This window comes from Alosa sapidissima, chromosome 20 (assembly GCF_018492685.1).
Source record: "Alosa sapidissima isolate fAloSap1 chromosome 20, fAloSap1.pri, whole genome shotgun sequence".
Taxonomy (NCBI): Eukaryota; Metazoa; Chordata; class Actinopteri; order Clupeiformes; family Clupeidae; genus Alosa; species Alosa sapidissima.
This window is the reverse complement of record NC_055976.1, coordinates 19235870-19258933: the sequence shown is the minus strand read 5'-3', so window position 1 is coordinate 19258933 and position 23064 is coordinate 19235870. Positions and strand designations below refer to the sequence as shown.

General features: G+C 42.2%; 1 protein-coding gene across 2 annotated transcripts; it reads right to left on the bottom strand.

Moving 5' to 3' along the window:
• Positions 1–21178, bottom strand: LOC121694231 (aminopeptidase Ey-like). 2 transcript variants are annotated; one of them, XM_042074264.1, is made up of 20 exons: positions 20643–21178; positions 20324–20466; positions 19966–20105; positions 18203–18329; positions 17701–17846; positions 15585–15701; positions 15317–15460; positions 14938–15003; positions 14467–14532; positions 14188–14363; positions 13983–14059; positions 5858–5985; positions 5608–5663; positions 5104–5254; positions 4443–4537; positions 3890–3997; positions 3363–3536; positions 1874–2008; positions 890–971; positions 1–234 (listed from the first exon to the last, which is right to left on the bottom strand). In XM_042074264.1, the coding sequence occupies exons 1-20, from the start codon at positions 21176–21178 to the stop codon at positions 82–84; spliced, it is 2820 nt and encodes a 939-aa protein (XP_041930198.1). In that variant the 3' UTR covers positions 1–81. The 2 variants fall into 2 exon arrangements, with proteins under 2 accessions (XP_041930198.1, XP_041930199.1); XM_042074265.1 differs by having other exon boundaries at positions 20324–20485; positions 20643–20706.
• Between the last annotated feature and the right edge of the window lie 1886 nt (positions 21179–23064).

Here is a 23064-nt window from a genome sequence, read left to right as displayed (position 1 = left end):
ATGTAATGTAATGTAAAAGTAAGTGTATAATTAATTGATTAATTCAATTAATTAACTAAATGTTAACTTAATTTGCTTTTGTCATCTTGCTGCTGAAGTCAACCACTGGACCATCTTCTCTTGGTTTTCCTCCATCCACTTTCCTCGGGTCTCCGTCCTCTCAATCGCCTGATGGAGAGCTTCAGCCGTGAAGTTGAAGCCTGTCGCTGGCAGCGCCGCTTTGAAGTCCAGTAGCTACGTTTGGGAGGAGGAGAAACACAAAGGTGAATTTGAAAGTGCAGAACAGAACATATACCGGATATACTAACACACCAGTCAAGAAGTCAAGAAGGCTGATAAAAGTAAACCTTTTTTACGTGCTTCCAGTTACACACTTTTCAGTTACGCGCATTCTCCCATTCCAGCTTCTGTCATAGCCACAGCGCACAAGAGCAAAACCAACGCGGCCTTATGAAAGAGACGTGATTTATCTAAAATAGGGCCAGACTGATAGACCAGTTCTTGGGTCTGGATTTCCAGGCTACCAGATTGATCCACCAACTGGTTAATTTAGGTTGATATGAAAATATGAGAAAAGAGTTTCTAATTTAACTTTAGTGCAGCAGTTTTCCTGTCTGAATTTTTACTGTTAGCAGAGGGATAACAGAAAGCCGAATGTTTGTTGAAATATGCCCATATTTTAGGTAAGAAACCTGGGAATGTCCCTTATTTTCAAAGCTCAATGTTGACAGCTATGCTGATTTTTTAGCGAATGCTTTCATGCAAAGTGACATGGCAACGGTGGAAATCGAAACCCAGGTAGATGAATGTCAGTCGGTTAATTGCATTAGTTCAAATTGCGATTTCGATTAAACATTGAAAAAACTCAGTAGCGTGCACACACACACACCTGTCTGAGCTCCAGCTGAGTGTAGAATCTCGCAGTCAATGTATTGATAATATGTGAAAGGTTGTAGTCATCACCACCATCACTGAGGAATACAAATACACACACACACACACGCACGCACGAGCATGCACATGCACACACATGCACACACACACACACACACACACACACACACACACACACACACACACACACACACATTGCATTGTGAGCCACTGAAATCAATAAATAACAATATACAGTTGTGCTCATAAGTTTACACACCCATGCTAAAGTTGACTAAAAAGAGGAATAAAAAAAAATATTTTGTTAATTGATCTTAATGCCTTAATTTGCAGCAATGTTATATACAAATTAGGTTTGTCACCAGAAGTTCACTGGAAGTTTGCCATTATTGGTTAGTGTGGTGGCAAATCACAGGCGAACACATTTCATTGGCAAACTTCTCATTGTCGCCAGAACTTTACTGGAAGTTTGCCTCTACAATACATTATTCATTCACAAATAAAATTGGTGTCCTTAAATTTTGGATGTTTCCTAATTTTTTTAATTAAGGCATTAAGATCAGTTTCCAAAATAGATTATGATCAGGTATTTGAAGTATTCCTTTTTCCTTTATCATGTGAACATCATATCCCTATTGTAAACACCCAGATAACCCCTTGTGCCTATAGAAACCAGCTAAGAAACCAGGAGACTGTGTCGCATGCACACACTCTACCCTGGTTTCTGATCTCTGCTGGTTACCTGCAAAGCCATGGCTTCAAAAGAATGCAGGAATCAGTATTCTGGTATTTATCATGTAAATAGTGATAACCACATTCCTCAGTGTTTATGCAAACATTACATTACATTACATTTGGCTAACGCCTTTTATCGAAGCGACTACATCAGGACAAGCCTTATACATGGGATAACGGTGTGCATGTTAACATAGTCAGTGTTTATAAACCACAGAAAAACACTGGCAGGTGTCATACTCACTCATTAAAAATGGCCGTCGTGTTGGCTATGATGTAGTTCCACAACAGCGGCTGGAGATGCTCAAGGTCAGCAATTCTCATAATGCGTTGGAGAAGATCATGGCCCATGGAGGGGTCTAGAAAGTACTGCTGAATCCTTCAAATCAACCAATCAAAATCATTAAGTCACTGATGCACACATTTTCTGTCAAGACAGGATACACTGACACGCAGGCATGCACGCACGCACACAAACACACACACAATACACAACACAACACGACACATTCCAACACTATAATGTGTGCAGCTGGTTGGCGCAATTCAAAGCCTTTGAATCAGATTCCTAAGCAGTCACGTGGGTGTGCGTCCCAAACAAAGCTTCAGACATCACTCTCATAAACCGTGGCCTCGTTTGTCATCAGTCACATGATTTTTATGGAAAAGACAAAAGTCTCAAACAGGGGCTTTATCTGGCACACCCCTTTCTGCTCGACACAAGCTCTGAAGCCTCGCTTCACTGGGCACATCACTAATGTTTGGATCTCCACACTACCTTTAGTTCAACGTAAATACTTTTCATTACTTTTGCCGTATAAGATACAAATAACTTTCATTAAAAGAAAACTGTTGAAAGGACTTTACTTGATTACTGCATTTGGTTCCTAGTTGGCAGTGTTGCCACAGTTACCTTGAAAAAGTAATCTGATTACTGATTACTCCTTTAAAAAGTAACGGTAACGCTTTAGAATAACATGTGCTTATTAGGTATTAACAGTGCATAATAAGCAGTTAACAATTCATTACTAACAGTTAGTTAACTATTGTTATCCTTTAATAACATTAACTAACTGTTAACATGCAGCTTGTAAGTGTTAATAAGCAGCCTTTTAAGCTACTTTCAAGCATATTTGTTAACAGTTGTAAGTGTTAACAAGCAGCTTGTTAATGCTTGTTAATGGTGTATAAGACAAATAGGTGGATAACTAATACGCTTATAAGACCTTTCTTATCTATTTGTAGTACATTTTGCAGCCCCCCAATCTAAAGTGAGGACCACGTAGCCTATAGTTCCACAAGCCCAACCTTCTATCTCTTTATAATCTGATTACTGGTTTGTAAATAGTAGCGCGTTAGATTACTCGTTACCGAAAAAAGTAATGCTTTACTGGCATCACTGCTAGTTGGTTTACTCGGCCGGTGCGGTAAGCATGAACATCTCAAAGTGCAGGGGGCAGATAATGAAAATGCTACACACACACACACACACACACACACACACACACACACACACACACACACATACACACATACACACATATCTGAAATCGCACACCAAAATGCTACATTTTCCCGCAGTTTGTTTAAGACAGAGTTGGAAAGTGTATTACCCCATTTTAAAGTGGTAGTAGCCCACTTCACCCAAGAGAAATCAAATGTAGCCTACAGTATCATTACTATACGAACATACTGTAGAACATACAGCAACACACACATACACACACACACACCTGTTGAGCAGCCTGGTGTCTCTAGTGCAGGACAGACCCCGGGCCAGTAGGACCTGCTCACGGTCGTCATATAGGCCTATGCTGTTCATCCTGTCCCAGACAAAGCCCCACTTCTTCAGCCCCCCAGTGGCGATGACATGACAGTACACAGAACGCCGCAGGTCGGCAGGGATCCTGAAGTAAACAAACACATTGTACTCACTCGTTGAAAATATATGCCCTGTTGCCTCTGATGCAGTTCCACAGTAGGGGCTGGAGATGTACAAGGCTAACAATGTTCACAATGCAATGCTGAAGTTTTATGGAACATAGTAGGATTTTAGAAAGTACTGCAGTGCAGACTACTCACAAACAAACAACATGTACTGCATAGCGGTACAAAATATGACATGCAGACTATTAACGCACAAGTAAATGTATGCTTATATACTTAAACCCACAGACATAGCGAAACACAGTGAAAAAAACCCACATTATTTGATTAAATATGTTCTCAGGACACTGCACGTGGAGAACATCCCACTCACGTGTTGTTTCGAGGATTGTTCATCCACTCTCGGAACCAGACACGTGCCAGGTCAGTACAGCCATCCAAACCCAGTTCACAGGCATGCTCTTTGAGCCAGTAAAATTCCCTACATGCACAGTTGTGAATTAAACTTTATCGTTAAAATGCATATTGGTTACACTTTACTTGACAGTATCGACATAAGAGTGACATGACACTGTCATGAACGTGTCATAAACAAGTCATAGACGTTTGTGACATAAGTGTCATTCGTTTTTTGTCATAACAAGTTAGGGTTAGGGTTAGGATTAGGATTATGGTTAGAGGTTAGGATTAGGGTTAGGGTTAGAGTTCATGTGTCATGACAGTGTCCTGTCACTCTTATGTCGATACTGTCAAGTAAAGTGTTACCGTCATATTTATACTGTATTTGTGACATTGCAAAGAAGGCTAATTGCATTTTAATTTAAAAAATACATCAATGCATCTATACAATTCATATATCAATACTATTTCAATAACTTGAGCATCATCCTACAGCAAATAATTGATAATTGTTTTTTTGTTCATACGGTGAATAGGTCCAGTGTGTCCAATTTGTCCGGTTCACAGCAGCATTCTTGATGTTGTGCATTAAAAAAGGTTTAAGTTGTTTCTTGAGGTATTTCTGAAACAGACGTAAAAAGAAAATTTCTCATAGAGACATAAACATTCAAGCAAACATCATTTTGAGTGACAGATTTTGGGTTGAGTTTGACAGTGTACTTTGCCAACAGTGCATGCATACTTTGATTTTGAATTGATAAAAGATAGATAGATAGATCAGAATTTAACACTGGTTGCGTGTGATTGGATTATTCAATTTCACTTAAACAGAGAAGTCTCGCCCATTTCAGAGTCTCCATCTTGAAGTAGCTTCCCGCTATCTATATTGCCTCCAAACTTGGGCCAATTAACTCCTAGGCTTTGATGTGTGCTATAGACTTAATCACAGCCTATTGTGGGCCCTTCCATACATGATTTAACACTACATTGTAAGAAGTGTAGCTCAAGAAATTTTATGATGGCACTGGCAGTTAAAATTTGAAACTCAAATTGAATTCGCCCACTAGCTCTCTGTTCAAAAAACCCTACCTCCTTTTTGCCAGAATTGCAGGCAGTCTAGCCAACCTTTATTGGCCTGGAGCCTTTTCAACAAATTCAAGCGACTAATTAAAAAAAAAAAAAACAGACCTGCATTGCCCCATATACTTCTGTGTGGGGGGGCATATTAATCAAATGTTGTTTCAGGTGATAGAGAGCGGACACCCATGGTGTGTATTCTGTCTCTTTTGACAGGTACTGTGTTGTTTTCAGAGCCAGGACGATGTCAATAATATTTGTCCTAAAAGGGAGCATAATTCATGTTAGCATAGGACCAAAGAAAGATGTTGTATACTGCAGATCATCTTTGATTTAAAGTAGCTTTGTGTCATTCTTTAAGATTTAACTTGTCTTGAATACAGCAACATGACATTTGCAGTGTATTTGATACAGCGCCTCAAGTGGTACAAAGTGGTATAACATAAGAGCCGGCCAGGCACTAGCTAGTTTGCATGCTAACTTCAGTGGATATCTGGAAAACAGTCAACATGGTTGTTTCTTCACAATCTTTTGTTATTAAATTTCTGAATGACTTTAACCAAAACAACCCCTCCACATAGCACCTTAAATTAATTAAAAACGCAAAAAACGTACTGGGCTAGGTGAAATGCATCATCCATGATCTGAGCTCGGTTGAGGGGTGGAATCGCCTACACACAAATGAGAGAAATCATACACGCCCATTCACAAATATGCCATGACCCCTCTGTTACTGAGGTAACATTAACTATAAATATATATATATTATTATTATATTTATTTATTTTTATTTCACTCGATGTAGGCCTACTGATAAATCGCAATGAGTTTTTTCTGTTCAAAGCTTTCTATTCAGCTTGTGTACCTTGTGGTCACTTTGTAGCACTGCAAGGAGTCGTTCCCAGTTGCCCTCGTCGTAGTTCACTCTGTAGAATCCATCTACATTCAGATTTGCCAGAATCCATTCTGAAGTCTTCATTGGCTTGTGCACATCTGATATTTCATGAACATTGATTGCGAAAGGTTATTTGTTTGTTTGTTTTCGAGGTCTGAAGATATCATTCTGAAGATAAGTGTAAGTAAGTAAAGTAAGCAATTAAGTTTTATTTATAAAACACATTTAAACACAGCTTTCCCTTTGTGCTGTACAAAAAAAAAGTATAATAGCCTGGACATATTAATACAGAATGGTATGTAAAATGGACATACAGGTGACCTCAAAATCTCATTGTAACCCCCTTCATATGCAAATCTCAACTTGAAACTGCTGCTGTAGAAGGGAGAATCTCAACGAAGTCCATGCAGCTAAAAATGCATACGCAGTGGTGAGCAAGACACAAACAATCTTTCTGTCCCTGATGATCCCTGCCATCCAACAGCTCTAATACATCCATCTGTAGCCATGTTGTTGGCCAGAGGACTGTTGACGATGGATGAAATTGCGTATTTGCCATAGCCAGTTCCTCTGAAACACTCTTTCTAGAGTTCTTAGACTAATATTGATGTGGCGCTCCAACATAAGTAATAGTGTTAGGTTCTATAGTTAAGCTAATAGAGAAGTGTGGTCATGATGCTATCTCAAAATAATGAGATAATTATGTCAAAATAATGAAATACTATCTCAAAATAATGAGATGCTATCTCAAAACAATGAGATACTATCTCAAAACAATTAGATACTATCTCAAAATAATGAGATACTTATGTCAAAATAATCAGATGATTTGTCAAAATAATGAGTTGTGACCTGCATTTTTTTTCTTTTAAGTGGTGGAAACGAGCTTCCATACATAGGTGTCCCGTTATTCAGAATTTAAAGCCACCCCACCAGCAAATCAGAAAAGAGTATTTATTTTCTCCGGGCGATAAAGGCTATTAGTAGTAGCATGTATTCACATAGCTAATCTCCACCCAAAACAGCTGAATAAGTTTTCTATGCGTTTTAACACTTCTTTCAACTCCTTTACCTTCTCTTTTTGTAGATTGTGAATTTGATTTGAAAGGAATTTTATTAGGTTTACCAAGTGACTTTGTTATTAAATTTACAAACATTTTCCTTGAACCTTTTTTTGAGAGCTACTCAGAAACAGGTGGGGAGCTACTGGTATAGGGTGACCAGATTTCTTGGAATTAAAACCGGGACACTTTGTGCGTGACCGTGTAACTTAGAGGGAGTTAATACATGTAAAATATTGTTATGTAAATGCACAAGTTCTGCACACTTTCAGTCAGAGAATATGGCCTGCACTATGCATAAAACACATGTGTGCATACTGTAGTCCGTTGTTTGTCTCCTAAACATTCCTCACCCATTATCCAGACATGCATGAAATCATTTAACTCACAGCCATAGGTTATTTTGAGAATGATGAGCTATAGCGTATAGCCTAACCATTAAAATGACGCAGATATGAAGAGGCATTGCAACAACGTTCACAGTGATACGTTGGCTGCAAAGACTATGCAGTCTGCTAGAATTGATTTACACACACACACACATTATCGAAATCATACGCCGGACGCTTTAGGCTGTAGTCTTTCTACACAGGTTTAGTTAATAATTGGCCTGTGATAAGACCACGGCTATGTAATCTGCTTACAACCGGGACACTTTAATAGTGGTTGGTGTAAACCGGGAGGTTTTAGCATTGTGGCAGGTGTATAATGATGAGACTGGACGCCGAAGTAATAGCACGTTAACTCCTTTACTAGTGAAAACAAAACGTAATGCATACATCCATGCATAGACTTATGGGTAATGTAGCCTACCGCTACACCTCCTCCTTTTAGCTAAGCAACATCTTTTTAGAACAAGTCTGTATTCTTTTATCAGACCCTTAAACTCATTTCAAACATTTTCTTTTATCAAATCATTTTCAACTCTTTCCTGACAACAACTCATCCAATTCTAAACATTCTTATGCTAACCTTTTTATCACAACACATTTCTCTGGAGCTCTTTTCTTTACCAATTAATGTGTAGTAAACTAAAACATCCACATTCTTTACATTCATTTCTTTTTTTTTTTCATAAATCAAGTCTCTCAGGAGCCTTGGCAACTCTGCCTGACTTGGTGGTGGCTTCAGAGGAGTTCCCAGTGGCTCTCAGGTGGATTCTGTTTCTCCTTAGAATGCCCTTGTCAGTTTCTACCAAGTATGACCTTGGCATGTTCGCAGTCCCTAGAACAGTCCCAGGAGCTTTCTCTGTGGTGATCCACACCTTCTGTCCTGAGTTGAGCTCTTGAAGTGTTCTGGACCGGTGGCGAAGATTGTAGTGTGTTGCTTGCTTACGCCTTCCTTCCTCATCCTTTCTGCGAAAAGCCACTAGGTCAGGCCATTTTGGTGTGAGCTGACTTGAGGACTGAGGTAGGGATGTGCGCAGGTTTCTTCCCATAAGTAACTGCGCAGGTGAGTACCCATGTTCTAATGGTGTAGCTCTGTATGCTAAAAGTGCTCTAGTGTGGTCAGTGTCCTTACTCCAAAGACGCTTGACTGTCTGCACTGCACGTTCAGCCTCGCCATTTGCTTGTGGGTAGCGAGGGCTGCTGGTGACGTGTGCAAAGCAGCTCTCTTTTGCAAATGTTCTGAATGTCTCTGAAGAGAACTGTGGCCCGTTGTCAGATACAACACTCTTTGGATATCCATGATGTGCAAACGCCTCCTTCACAGCACAAACAGTAGCCTCTGATGATGTGACCCTGAGCTCAGCCATCTCTATATTTCGCGAGAAATAGTCGATGATGAGCAGGTAGGTCTTGTTTGCCCACTCAAACAGGTCCATTCCAACCTTTTGCCAAGGCCTGTCAGGGACTTGGGACTGTATGAGGGGCTCGCTGTACTGAGTTCTGTATCTCAGAGCTCTTTCTCTGACACATTTCACACCTGTCTACTGTCTCTCGAATTTGTGCAGAGATACCTGGCCACCATACAGATGTTTGAGCTCTGGCACGGCATTTGGAGATCCCTTGGTGACCTTCATGGAGTTTGTGCATTATGTCCCCTCTGAGTGTCTGAGGGATGACTATCCTCTCACCTTTCATCAGAAGGTCTCCAGCGAGATACAGCTCTGCTCTGACTTGCCAGTAGGGTGCAATCCCTGAACTCAATTTGTGTCTCTGTGGCCATGCTGTTTGACAGTAGAGTGCCACCGTTTTGCACGTCTCATCAGTCTGTTGTACTTTCTTAATTTCTGCCAGCCTTGTGTCCGTAGCAGGAAGTGAAGACACAACAGCATCCACAAACACCTGGACCTCTTGTTCAAGCTGTAGGTCATCAGCAGATGGAGTGTCACTCAGTGAAGCTCTGGACAATGTATCGGCAGTAATGAGGTTCTTGCCTGGCACGTGAACAATGTCGTAATCATACCTGAGGAATCTCAGTCGAAATCTTAAAACTCTAGGAGGGAGGTCATCTAAACCTCTGGTGCTCAACAGAGGGATCAAGGGCTTATGGTCAGTCTGAAGTCTGAAGTGCAGCCCTTGCAGGTAAGATGTTAGTCTTTCACACGCTCACGTTACCGCCAGCGCCTCCTTTTCAATTTGCGCGTAGCGCTTTTCTGTGTCTGTCAGTCCTCTTGAAATGTATGTGACAGGTTGCCAGGAATTATCAGCTTGCTTCTGTGTGAGGACTGCACCTATTCCGTATGGTGATGCATCCGCGGCCACTTTTATCTCTGCTGTATTCGAGTACTGAGCAAACGCTTTTGGTGAGCTCAGTCCACTTTTCAGCTTTTCAAAAGAAGTTTGCTGCGGTTCATCCCAGACCCACTCATTTTTCTCTCTCAGTAGGTGTTTTAGTGGCACAGTGATGGTCGCCATCTGAGGTACAGACTTTGACAGGTAGTTTGCCATGCCCATAAGGCGCCTCACGTCCTCCACACATGTAGGCTCAGGCATCTGTAGGATAGCCTTCACTTTGTTTGGATCTGGCTCAATTCCTTTTTAAGACACTCTGTGCCCAACGAACGTGATGTGCTCCTGTGTGAACTCACACTTCTCATTAAGTGTAAGTCCCTCTTCCTGCATCTTCTGCAGCACGCGGTGCAGTCTTTGATCATGTTCATGTCTGTTTCGTACATACACTAACACATCATCTGCATAGCATAATACGCCCTCAAAACTCTCAAACATTTGTGACATCCTTCTTTGGAAATGCTCCGGAGCGGATGCAATTCCGAATGGGAGTCTGTTGAAAAAATATCTGGAGTGGAGTAATGAAGGTTGTGAGGGGTCTTGATTCTGGCGTTAAAGGGATTTGCCAAAATCCTGATCTCGCATCTAACTTCGTGAAAACTTTGGCATCTGACATCATTGCCAGTGTTTGGTCGACAGCAGGCAAAATGTGACGCTCTCTCTTCACCGCTGCATTCAGTGGTGTGAGATCGACACAGATTCTCAGTTTGTCTTTCATTGGTTTTGGCACAACTACCATCCCAGAACACCAGGCTGTCGGCTCAGTCACTTTTGATATGACACCCATACTTTCCATCCTCTCTAGCTCTTCACGCACCTTGTCTCTGAGAGGTAGAGGTACTCTTCGAGGTGTTGAAAGTGCATAGGGTATTGCCCCTTGTTCCAGCTCTATGTGGCATGGTTCTTTTAGCTTCCCTAGCCCTTGAAACACTGATGGGTAAAGTGCCTTAAAGTCAGTATCTGTCTGAGTCACCTCCTGTACTCTGTGCACTAGCCCCATGGCCTGTATAGCTGGCAGGCCCAAAAGTGGTTGTGTCAGTGCTGCCACAACATACACATGTTGATCTGTGAATCGGCCCTTTCCACTCATTTTGCTCTGGAAGCAGCCTTTTACGTCCAGCAAATTCTGTCCAGGACCAAGTAGTCTTTTCAGCGGCTTGTCTAGCTTACCATCTCGCTCTGGATTGAATACGCTGTCTGGTATTGAAGTCACATCCGCACCTGTGTCAATCTTGAAATTGACAGCGTCTCCATTTAGAGTGACTTTTTCAATCCATGGCTTGGTGGTTTGTGTAGACACTTCCCCTAAAAATGCATAGTCCTGTGAATCACTGTCTAACAGCACTTCTGTGACTGTGTGCACTGCTTGACCATTGCGACAGGCCACCGCAAAATGTCCTTTCTTATGAAACTTTCGACATTCCCCATCTTTGGCTGGGCAATCTTTCCATGCATGGTTTCGTCCTTTTCCCCATCGGCCGCATTCTTTTTCACTTGTTACATCAAACTTTTGTTCTTTGTTTGTCTGTTTCCCTGTATAATGGAACTGTTTTCCCCTTCTCACTGTTTTAATGGCGTCCACATTTGTTTTAGAGTCAACTCCCGCTGCTCTGTGTTGTATTTTCTGTTGTTTCTTAACAGTCTCACTCTGTCTCACTTTTTTTATTGCCTTTGCAAGGGTCAATTCTGAGTCCATTTGCAGCTTTTCGGATAATTGTCTGTCCTTTATCCCAACTACAATTCGGTCCCTTATGAGTTCATCCTTTAGCAAGCCAAAGCTACAATGTTCTGCCAACTTATGTACTTCGGTAATGAAGGCTTCTGAACTCTCCCCTTCTTGTTGGCATCTCATATTGAACTGTGCTCTTTCAAAAATCACATTGTGTTTGCCTGTAAAGTGTTGCTCTATTGCCGTTTTAACTGCGTCGTATTTCTTTTTATCAGCTGCTCTCATCGGCAAGATACTTAAAATATCATCAGCTGCATCCCCCATTGCATACAGGAGTGCATTTACCTGATATTTTTTGTCTTGATCTTTTAATCCGGATGCAACATGGAATCTATCGAATCTTCTGATCCATCTAGGCCAGTCGGACGGACTTAAAAAGTCGAACAGTTCGGGCTGTTTTATTTGCACTGAAACTGCCATACCGTCTTTCTTTTGTTGCCGTTTCACGTTTCGTTGGATACTTTTTCACTCCTTTCACGCATGTGTGCAGATTCTCTCTCACCGGCTCACGCAGCTTCACTGGCTCTCTCCCCGCCTTCGTGAGCATGCCAACTTCACCGTTGTTCTCTGCAGGTAATCACACTATCGCCGTGTCCACATACGACTAAAGTCATTAGGCAAGTATATTGCGGAGATTTGCGTTCTTTGCCACGTTCTGACACCATGTATAATGATGAGACTGGACGCCGAAGTAATAGCACATTAACTCCTTTACTAGTGAAAACGAAACTTAATGCATACATCCATGCATAGACTTATGGGTAATGTAGTCTACCGCTACAGCAGGCTTTTGTCGGGACTCGGGACACGCAACTCAAAATCGGGACTGTCCCGGTTAAACTTGAGTTTTGAGCTAGGCATAAACAGTATATTGCGTCATTTTGCGTCCATTGACCTATTTTGCACTGCATTCATTAATCAACTTGTACAGACTTCTCAAGATGTGGTGCCCAGAAGACAAGTTAAGGTAATGCACTGACTTCATTAACAGTCCTATTATAACCTCTCTTTACACTTACAAAGTTGCATTTTCACTATAAGCCATTTTTGGTAACACTTTACTTGACAGGTGAGTTCATAAGACATTCATAGCAGCTGTCATAAACTGCACATAAAGCATTCATGACTGTTTTATGAGACATGACTCAACATTCATACCAAACCTTTCATGAATGTGGAAGACAGAACGACGACAACTTGTCAAAATAAAAGTCCAACAATCGCAAAGCAGCATTGCCGTTTTTGTTCCAAACCTCTTACCTGATCACTGAGTCAATGGGCTACTCCAGTGCCAAAAAGACAGAACATGGTCAAGCAAATAATTTTTGTTTCATAAAAATGTATTTGTTTTATGATGTAACCTTTGCAGATGATTTCTCATCTTTTGCTACTGGGAATGTCGAACCGTTCCAGGTTACACAAATACGGGTCAGCTAAATGTAGGCTAGTTTACCTCCCAGTGTTAAACTCAGTGATTAAGAATACTTCACAACTTGTATAGTAAAGTGACATTCGATGTAGACTTCATAAGATATTGTAATGATCTGAGCCTAGCTTCATGACTGTGCTCCTATGATGCTGTGCAGTGTGTGTATGTGTGTAATGTTCATGTTCTAAACCAGGTGGGTTGACAACGTTGTATGTCCTGTCTGTTGTGTTTATGTTTGCAGCTGGTTACATTGTTCATAACTAGGGTTGATTGGTGTGTGTTTTAGATACAGCCTAAGATAGATGTTTAGTGCTGGAGCATAAGGGCCAGGTCTGGCCCGGAATTATGTGTTTGTGTGTTTTGGTGCGTAACCAATAAAAACCATTCTGAGACAACCATGCAGTTTGTTACAATATTCATGAAATATTTACAAAGGCTGGAGAGATTAAATTAATTGTATCCAGGTTACACAAATACTGGTCAATCTGATTGTCTGAATGTAGGCTAGTTTACCTTTGCGATTGTTAGACTTTTATTTTGACAAGTTGTCGTCGTTCTGTTTTCCACATTCATGAAAGGTTTGGTATGAATGTGGAATGAATGAATGTCTCATGAAACAGTCATGAATGCTTTATGTGCAGTTTATGACAGCTGCTATGAATGTTTTATGAACTCACCCGTCAAGTAAAGTGTTACCCCATTTTTATTCTAGATTATTCCTTTAAGAGGCTATTGGCAGAGACTCTATAATGAGGAGACACAGCACTCAAAGAATCTCCCATAGAAATGTATGGGGTTAGTCTGTAACGCAAACATGGCAGTCGTCTACACATATTTCGCCCCTTCCGCCACCAAAAGTTGACATGTGAATACATCGTGCCAATCATGTGGTATGTTGTAAATACATTGTACCAATTATGTGTTGTGATCTCGCAGCTGAAGTGAAGTTGGTGTGTTGAGATTCATGAAGCATTGTGCACGCCCAGTTCTACCCGAAATAGATGCCCGAAAGTGACCAAAAAGTGTTGCAATATGGCCGCCGAGTGGAGGGACTTGCCTAAAAGGATTTTGCTATTGGTTCCACAGTGGTGCCACAACTGCAAAAGCTCTCTCACCTAAGTCACAGAAGTACAGCAATTACCTGACTTGGAAAGCAGCCATTTACGTTCCTGTATTGTTCCATTACATGTCCATGCTATGGGCACAAACCACTCGTAACTGAAATCAGAAATGACCAGTGTTATGGTGTACGGTACGGTAGATAGGAAACCTTTTAGGAGACAAGCAAAGTCTAGAGCTGCTCTACCCCCAGGTCTGATGAGTCATGGTATCAGTATGAATCTTACTTGTAGATGGAGGATCTCTCCACCACTGATTCAGGATTAGCCAGGAAGTGTTTTTGGCTGATGGTTCCTGTTGAGGTATCTATGGTGACGACTGGAAAGCCCATCTGGAGGACCCAAGGGTTCATGATCTGTGAGATGGTGCCTGGAAGTTTCAGAGTAAGAGTACGGTCCACCTCCTTTTGGAAACAGGGAGTAAACAGTGAGTAAACTGGGTTCAATGAAGCTCCTTTTATTTTTGTCTAAATGTGTCATTGGATATTAAGCTTGTAGACAGCTCACAGCTTGTAGATGTTTCCAAAGGTCTGTGGTCATTGCGTTTTGGTATGCGAATGCATGGAGGTAGTTCTGTGAAGAGAAGTTTTTTTTTTCACTGTCACTGAATGCACTTCATGCAAAAGAGTGATACCACACAGGTAAATATGTCATATATTACAAAATGTAATATATGATATAGCATAAGTCAATTATTTATTTGAATGACAATGGTTTTATTCAAGGCAACTTATAGCCACCAAACGAGGGGGTCAGTGCAGCTGCTCAATGACACAACAGTGGCAACTGGCAGTAGTCATGACTACCATCACCGACACCCTAATTATTTAGAGTAGGCTAGTCTTAAATTTGGGCACCAAAGACTGAAATGTAACATCATGTTCAGTAGGCTTTAATGTTAAACTTAATTTGGCATCATAATAAAGGTAGTTTAATATATTTTTATATAAAAGCTAGTTTATATATTTTCAGACTTACACTCAGACCCTTGGAAAAGACTGCCTCTGTCAGGAACTCTGAAAGCATCTTCAGCACATGAGCACCCTGCCATACAATACACACATGCACACTTTAAAATGGCTGAGTTAGCATTACGTCAGATACATGCAGCCTCTCTACTAAGAGCACTAAAGTCAGTATAGTGGGCATTGCACAGTCTCACAAAAAAAAACATAATGTGTATTGGCTGGTTGATTGTCATTTTCTTTATTTATGCCATTAAAAAATATAATTTGCATAACAAAGTAGGAATGGACATTTTACAGGTTAATCTTACTAGAAGTTTAAGGCAGCATTGTGTGGGTTTTTCCAGTTGATTACAACAGCCAGATGTAGGGGATGTAGCCTCAGTGCCTACCTTATTATAGGTGATGGTGTTAAAAAGCTGCCTTATCTCTGTTGGAGTGTTGATCTCTTCCTCAGGGTAGGCAAGAGGGACTGAGTCGGCTTTAGCATCCATCAAGAACGCCCTTTGAATATCATTCCAGAGCATTGTGTCTCTCTGTCAAGTATTAACAAGAAAACAATCATTGACTGCATTCAGCTTAGGTCTTACTGTAGAACACTACATCTTTATGCTTACCATGCGTAGGATTATGCAATCAAAGTGTGATCATCCAACGCACCAGTTCATCATCATTTGGCTCAGCCACGGCAGCAACCAGACGGGAGATGTAGGTGGCAAAGCCTTCGTTCAGCCACACGTCATTCCACCATTTCATTGTAACCAGGTTCCCAAACCACTGCAAACATATGACGTGAAGTATAGCCATTAATGTCCACATGTGTGTGCCTGGATACAACTGAAGGACTGACCTCCAGAAACAGAGCTCTGTGTGAAATATGGCTGGAGTTCTCCTTTAACGCCTTTGTGCTCTCCCCTACTCAAAATGTTGATTGACAGCTTAGCTACATAAGACGAGTCCCAAGTGCCTGGTATTTATCCCCTCAAAGCTACCACAATGGACTTATAATGTGTAATGACCCATTTATAAAGGCTGCTACGCACAAAAAAGTTGAATGGGGCCGCTGAACTGTGCATCTTTCACCGCCAACGTCGGGATTTATAAAATATTCTATGCAGGAAAAGATGCGCATTTCTAAGCATCCATCGACCATACGTAAAGCTTACGCAAAGTTTCTCAGGCATGTAAATAAGCAACATATAATGGGGAAATCCCAAAATAAAACTCAGAGGACATAAAAATGACTTCAACATTTAATTATGTTATTACTTTTGCAATCACCATCATTCATTCATATCGCAGACTGAGGTTTGTAGCCAAGGCTGCAGCCAAATAGGTCTACACTAAACTGCAAACATTTTCAGTAAATCACGTTTAGTAAGATTTGATATTGATACGGTATAGCCAATAAAATGATCGGTATAAATGTCATGAATCGTTTAGCATTAACCTTTAATGGTGATCGTGGGATTGGTCATGGATATTCCAACGGCTGTTGTTGCCTGCGCCACTCGGCCTCCGGCCTCGTGGCTACGGCCGAACAACACCCGTGGGAATATCCATGACCAACCCCAATCTCACTCGTGCTATATTGCTTTTATACAACAATTCTACCACAAACTAAATAATCTGAAAACATCCCGTTACTGTTTAAAAATGTTAATTTCGACATTGTTCTTACGCATCAAAAAATAGTTCCCTTTTCAATAGACAGCGTCTTGGTTGCTAGGTAACCAACATTCCAGATCCCTCGTTAGTGTCTCCTTCAAAGGAATGTTGAAAGTCGGGCTGAAATCACATTCATATCTAGGTAGGTTTGCTGCATGCATATTACAAGGACACTGGGCCATGTCATGTAAGGGACATGGTAGTGCAAAAAACGGAAACATAGTCTACATTGCAGAACCACTCAACTTTATTAATTCATGGTGAATAAATGTTACACTACTGTGCACAGCCTGACGTGACGATGCTAGCTCGTTAGCAGCGGTTAGCTAACTATCCTAACGTTAGTTATCTACAAGTCTCCTCCAAGTGACAATCATATTATACACAATGCTGAGAATAATTAGCATCCTCGTTTATCTTACTTACATTGAGTTGACTGTGTGGCTTAATCCACAGATGTGGTGAAGCACTGTTTCGTTATGGTTTGCTTAAAATAGTGGAGGGCTGGGATGAGAACATTGTGTCAAATCTTCGCATTGTATCGCGGAGTGATTTATTATTAGCTGTGCAAAGTCTGAGTTGAAATGTCCAGGGATATTCCAACTCATGGAACGTCTCTCGGCCAATCAGAAACCAATAAATAGTTCCATAGAACCCAATTGTTGTATAATGTGGGACGACCATGGGAGTAAGTAAGGCGCTTGTGCACGCACGCACAATTCAACGCAGGTTAGTATTTATAAGCAGCTGTGTGCGTAAAGTTGTGTGCCTTACAGTTTTAGAAATCAGAATATTTTTGTGCGTACGCAGATTGTAAGGTTTGGGTGTATGCAATGTTTTAGGATGGAATCTATGCTCAGTTTTATAAATGAGGCCCCTAGGGGACCATGGTGCCCCACACCTATACCATGTACATTTATTCATGTAGCTTTAATCGAAAGCGACTTACATATATGTCAATTATATTACGAGGGCCATTGTCCTTGGAGCTTGGGGTTAAATGCCTTGCTAAAGGGCACAAAGGTGGAAGTCAGGAATAGAACCCATAACTTTTCAGGCTACTGCATGCAAGCCCCTTAACCACTACACTACCACCGCCCATCCTTACCATGTGACCCAGCTCATGGGCTATGAGCTGAACCGCCGCTTGTCGTATGTACGCTGTCTGAGAGGACAGAAGGTCTGGCTCTCTGTACGTTACCAGGCCCCAGTTCTCCATCGCCGTAGCAGCCATATGTGTCACAGCTATCTGGTCTGGAACAGAGCAGACAGACAAAAACATGCAGATGGACAAACATACTGTTACTGTCTTTTTCTGTGTTTCGTGTGGGACTAACAACAAGAGACAGTAAGAGAGGTCAGATATTAATATCTCTAGCAAGTTTTGAAGAAGCAGTGGCAACTCTGCCACTCTCTTACCATCTGTGTCTGCATATCTCAGTTGTCAAATCTCACAGATATCTTCTCTATGTCATCCTTCATCTTACTTACTTGATTGACTAAAGTGTCTTTCACCTAGCTTGGTGTGTTACCTTCTTTTAAATATAATACAATTTAACATTCCTGACCCACAGCCTACAGTACGTCATCTGTTGAGTTCAAAGTCGCACCTGATTTTTTGAGGGGATATGTGACATTGTAGTATCTCTCCAAATACTCCAGAATGGAAGCTGCCTTCTCCAGGGCATAGTCGCCCTGCCCTTCAGCGATGGCCTGTCGGCGGGCCCATACACGGACCTATAGGTAGAACATGACTGTTATGCACGTCTTACAGTAGTCAAATGTTTTGAACAGCTGTAAAGTGAGGTTGTTGGAAAGTGGATGTTGTGGAAGATGTGAAAGAAGAAATGAAAGTGAATTGAATAAATGAACAGCAATTAAATAAACAAAGTCTATATACAATTTCTGAAAGTCGAAATGAAAAGACACACTGATTTAAAATGATTTTGATTTGATTTGACATAAAGCAGCATTCTTTCTGTTGTTGAAAGGGAAGAGTAAGTAACACTGTACTAAACAGAGGTGTGTGCACTGGCTGAATTAGCACAACTTTTATGCATTTCTTTCACATCAACTGCAGTCATATTCACTGTGTCACTCGGAAGGAATCAGTTCACATGGTTAGGCACTTGTAATGGTATCTTGAACATGTTAAGAGGCTAAAAGCACGTTTAAATCCTGCCCTGTTCCAGCCGCCTGGGTGCAAACTCTAGCAGGAGCATAACTCAGTGTATTTCTCGCTACTGACCTTTTCTCGCTACTGACAACACTCTGTCATCACAAACAACAGAGCTGTGTTGAAATCGACCAGAGTTCTCCTGTAATTGACATCAGGACATCATGACATCAAGAAAAGCCTAAAACTTGCTGTACTGTATGTCCTACCAAGCCTTCTTGTATTGCATTGATATCTATTCGATAAACTATTGACTAAAACACAAGTTCGTAAGAAAGAAAACAACTAACTGATAAAGTTGCAGTAGATAGGAAAATGGATAGGTTGTGGCGTTTAGCCACTCTGGACCCTACAGAGAAGTTATAGTTATATAGTTATAGAGGCACCATTGAGAGCATCCTCTCCAGCTGTATCGCTGTGTGGGGCGGAAGCTGCACTGAATACAACAGGAAAGCCCTGCAGCGCATAGTGAACACAGCTGGAAGGATTATTGGTGCTTCACTCCCCTCCCTGAAGGACATTTACACCACCCACCTCACCCGCAAGGCGACCAAAATTGTGAGTGATGCAAGTCACCCCGCTCACAATCTGTTCGATCTACTGCCCTCTGGGAAGAGGTACAGAAGCCTGCGCTCCCGCACTACCAGACTCACCAACAGCTTCATACACCAAGCTGTAAGGATGCTGAACTCTCTCCCTCCTCTCCCCCCTCCACCCTCAGCTACATAACATCCTGGACATTGGACCCACAATGGCCGCGTGCACTACTCCACTTGCACACTTGCACACTTGTACACTTTACAACTTGTTGTTGTCCTGAAAACACAACACATCTGCTGCTCTTACATAACTTGCACCACTATGTCACTTTCTTTCTTACTTAGGTCAAACAGAACTACACAAGCCTTTTATTGGCCTGACTTTGCACTAGTATTTTATTGACTGTCTATGCACAATTTCAACCAAATTTTGCTGCTCTTATTTTTTTCATTATTATATGTGCCCTCTTATTTACTTACTTTTTTGTTTACTTGAATGTTATGTTTGTCTGTGGACTTAAATTGGTAAAATATGTCTTGTCTTCACCGTGGGATAGTGAGAAACGTAATTTCGATCTCTTTGTATGTCTGGAACATGTGAAGAAATTGACAATAAAGCTGACTTTGACTTTGACTTTGACTTTGAGGACGACATTACCAAGACTTTTGCTCCTGCTGGAGTCCTGATGGAGTCGTATTCACAAACAACAAAGGCCAGCAGGTAGGTGGACATTATCGGCGTCGGTTCAAATGTGGTTACAGACACCTCCACTCCGCCCATAGTGGTATTAACAGACCCTAATGATGAGACCAAGTGCGGTAGAGACAGAGACAATATTCAGTGATCTTAAGGAATCAGACAGCCCAAATATTTGTATCACAGTTTTATTTAATTTGTAATACGAAACAAACAACAAAAAAAGTTTCTGTGTCGCATCAAGCTCCATGTGATGCAGTAGGTATAAGACTTACAGTTATTGATTGATGTAAGATGTGCTATGGTTTGCCAAACTCACCAATCGCCATGCTGTTGGACAAGGCTACAGTGTTGCGATTGTGGATGAGAGTCATGTAAAAGATAGCTTTCAAAGCCGGCTCGTCAAAGCAGGGAAAGGCTTTCCTAGCATCTGTGGCCTCCATCTGGGTTGTGGCAAGAACTCTAGAGCCCAATTACATATCTGTTATGTGACAAACATACAGAGCATATAACAGTGAATTGTAGCCTATGGGTTGAGAATCCAGATGACTTGAGGTCAAATCTGTGGCTATTGTAGAAGTGGATTGTGGTCTTAATGCTACATTCAGTTGAAGATTAAAAATGTTTGCTTTACTTACTTCAACTCTGATCCTTCATAGTATTCACTCCTGTAAAATCCTTCCAGGTCATCGGCAAGTTCACCAGTGAAGCTGGTGTAGAGTTGGTAAGACTTTCCTGGCTCTAGTTTGCTGTTGAGCTGGATGACCAGGTACTCTGTTGTCTCCTGGAGCCATGTGGTCTTGATAGTTGGTGCAACTGCACCACCAAGTCCAGTCAGAGTTGCGTGATGCCCGCTGGACTTGATCAAGTTGAGTTTGTTGGAGTGAATGAGGATCAGGTCTGTCTCCTTCACGCACTCAAAGTCCACAGTCGAGTGACCAGTGAAGACGTACAAGCTGTGCTCGTTCTTTGTCAGCCGAGGCCACATGGTGACATTGTATTTGCGCGGCTTGAGGGTGTCCGGCAGCCGGTACTGGTCCCAGGGCCTGTTTGGGGCCTCATGTTGGGCGTAGAGCACAGACAGGGTGATGATGGTGGCCACCGCAGTGGCCCCGAGCACCAGCCCCAGCACTGCCACAGTCTTCCTGACACGGGGCCCTCTCACCATGGTCATTGCTGTCAGTAGCAAGCACAGTAAATACGGCTGCTGTCTTTTATATGCTCAGACATCGAAACTAGGGCTCGACTTATTTCCTTATTTTTATGTAGGTGTTTCATAGATGAATCTGTCCAGAAAGAGGATGTGGAACCATCTTAGAGTGCTTGCAAAAGTAAAATATTTGCAATGTTGCATACTGTTTTCTGAGAAACTACTTAAATGAAATGCAGAACCAGGAAGAATGACGGTCATATCTGTTTAACACATTCACTTCAATGCTGCATAAGCATAAACGTCTGGGTTACATTATGTAACCTCGGTTCTCTTAGCAGGGACCAGATCTAACACATGGGACGTGACGTAGGCACGGATCCAATCGAAGAAATTTTCACTCATGCTGAGAAGGCGTCAGTCAATCCCTGAGCCCGCCCCCAGGGCTACAAATATTTATGACGGACGCCACCTTCACCTCTTGCAATACTGAGCGCGGATACTCAGGAAGACACTGTAAACGCTACGTTGTGTTAGATCTAGTCCCTGCTAAGGGAACCGAGGTTTCATATGCAACCCAGACGTTCCTTATCGCAGAGACTGCGATCTAACACATGGGACCGTATTCCCTCACACGTGGATTACAGTGGAGACCAAGAGCACTAACCCACAGGGCTAGCCCTCCTAGCATGCCTGGCGAGATTATTATACACAGTGTGGTTCGCTTATGCACGGTGTGAGATATCTCTCTCTTTTTTTTTTTTTTTTACAGGGCTCCAGGTGACTTTTGAGTCCCCGCCCCCAATACTCCCTGTAAAAAACTAGGCCCAGACTCCTGTAGGATAGTACAATAGCTTCAACAATCCAACGCGATAGACTTGGTTTGGTCAAAGCTCTGCCTTTAGCCTGCGAGCCAAAGCACACAAACAGCTGATCTGACTGTCTGTAGCCCTTTGTGCGCTCCATGTAAAACCGGATGGCCCGCACTGGGCACAGTTTACTCATCTGCTCGTCTTCCGCTGATGCAAAGGGGGGCGGTGAGAAAGCTGAAAGCTCAATCACCTGATTACGGAAAGGTGTCGTGATCACCTTGGGTGTATAAGCAGCATTGGGGTGCAAAATCACCCTATCCCCATCCCCAGAGAACTGAAGACATGAAGGGCTGATAGACAGGGCTTGCATGTCACTCACACACTTTGCTGACACCAGCGCCAGTAGGAGCGCTGCTTTTATTGAAACACATTTTATGTCCACTTCTCCCAGGGGCTCAAAGGGAGGCCCTATAAGTCCACGCAAGACCACCAACAGATCCCACCTGGGCACCAGAGATTTATGAGGCACCCTAAGGCGCCTCACACCAGCCATAAAATCGTGATGCCAACGGATGGCTCCCCGGGGTTTTTCATCAATGCCCATGTGGCATGCGGAAATGGCCGCCAGATAAACCTGAGCGGCTTTGCCCTTATTAAACATCTGCTGTAGAAATTCTAATATGACACCCAGTGCACATGTGATGGGGTCATGCCCCCGTGGGACACACCACCGGTCAAATAAACGCCACAGTATGGACCCTTTCAACAATAAAAACAAAAACAATGCTTGAACGTTCTATTTGGGTCCCAATCTACTTCCTCTGCATTAAGATAACATATGGAATGTTAAAACGGAAGCCTTGTGGGGCCAACTATGATGCTGATAATGGAACTCTCTTGAAAGGGTCCATAAAGAGAGCGGGTTGAAGGGGCTCTCGCATTTTGAATCATATTGACCACTGCGTCTGACAGACCTGAGGCTAGCAACCTGCTCCGTTCAGGTGCCAGGCTCTGAGCTGCCACAGTTCTGGGCGGGGATGCCACACAGTCCCGTTCGCCTGTGACAGGAGGTCTCTCCTGAGAGGCAGCTCCCAGGGC

Bases quoted from the DNA above. Each gene is read 5' to 3' on its own strand.
- LOC121694231 (XM_042074264.1), bottom strand. From the start codon at position 21,178: ATGACCATGGTGAGAGGGCCCCGTGTCAGGAAGACTGTGGCAGTGCTG. The intron at 17,847-18,202 runs GTGCGACTTTGA...GCTCTGTTCCAG, and splicing joins ATATCCCCTCAAAAAATCAG to ACCAGATAGCTGTGACACAT. The intron at 5,986-13,982 runs GTAATTGCTGTA...ATGAAATATCAG, and splicing joins ATGGCTGCTTTCCAAGTCAG to ATGTGCACAAGCCAATGAAG.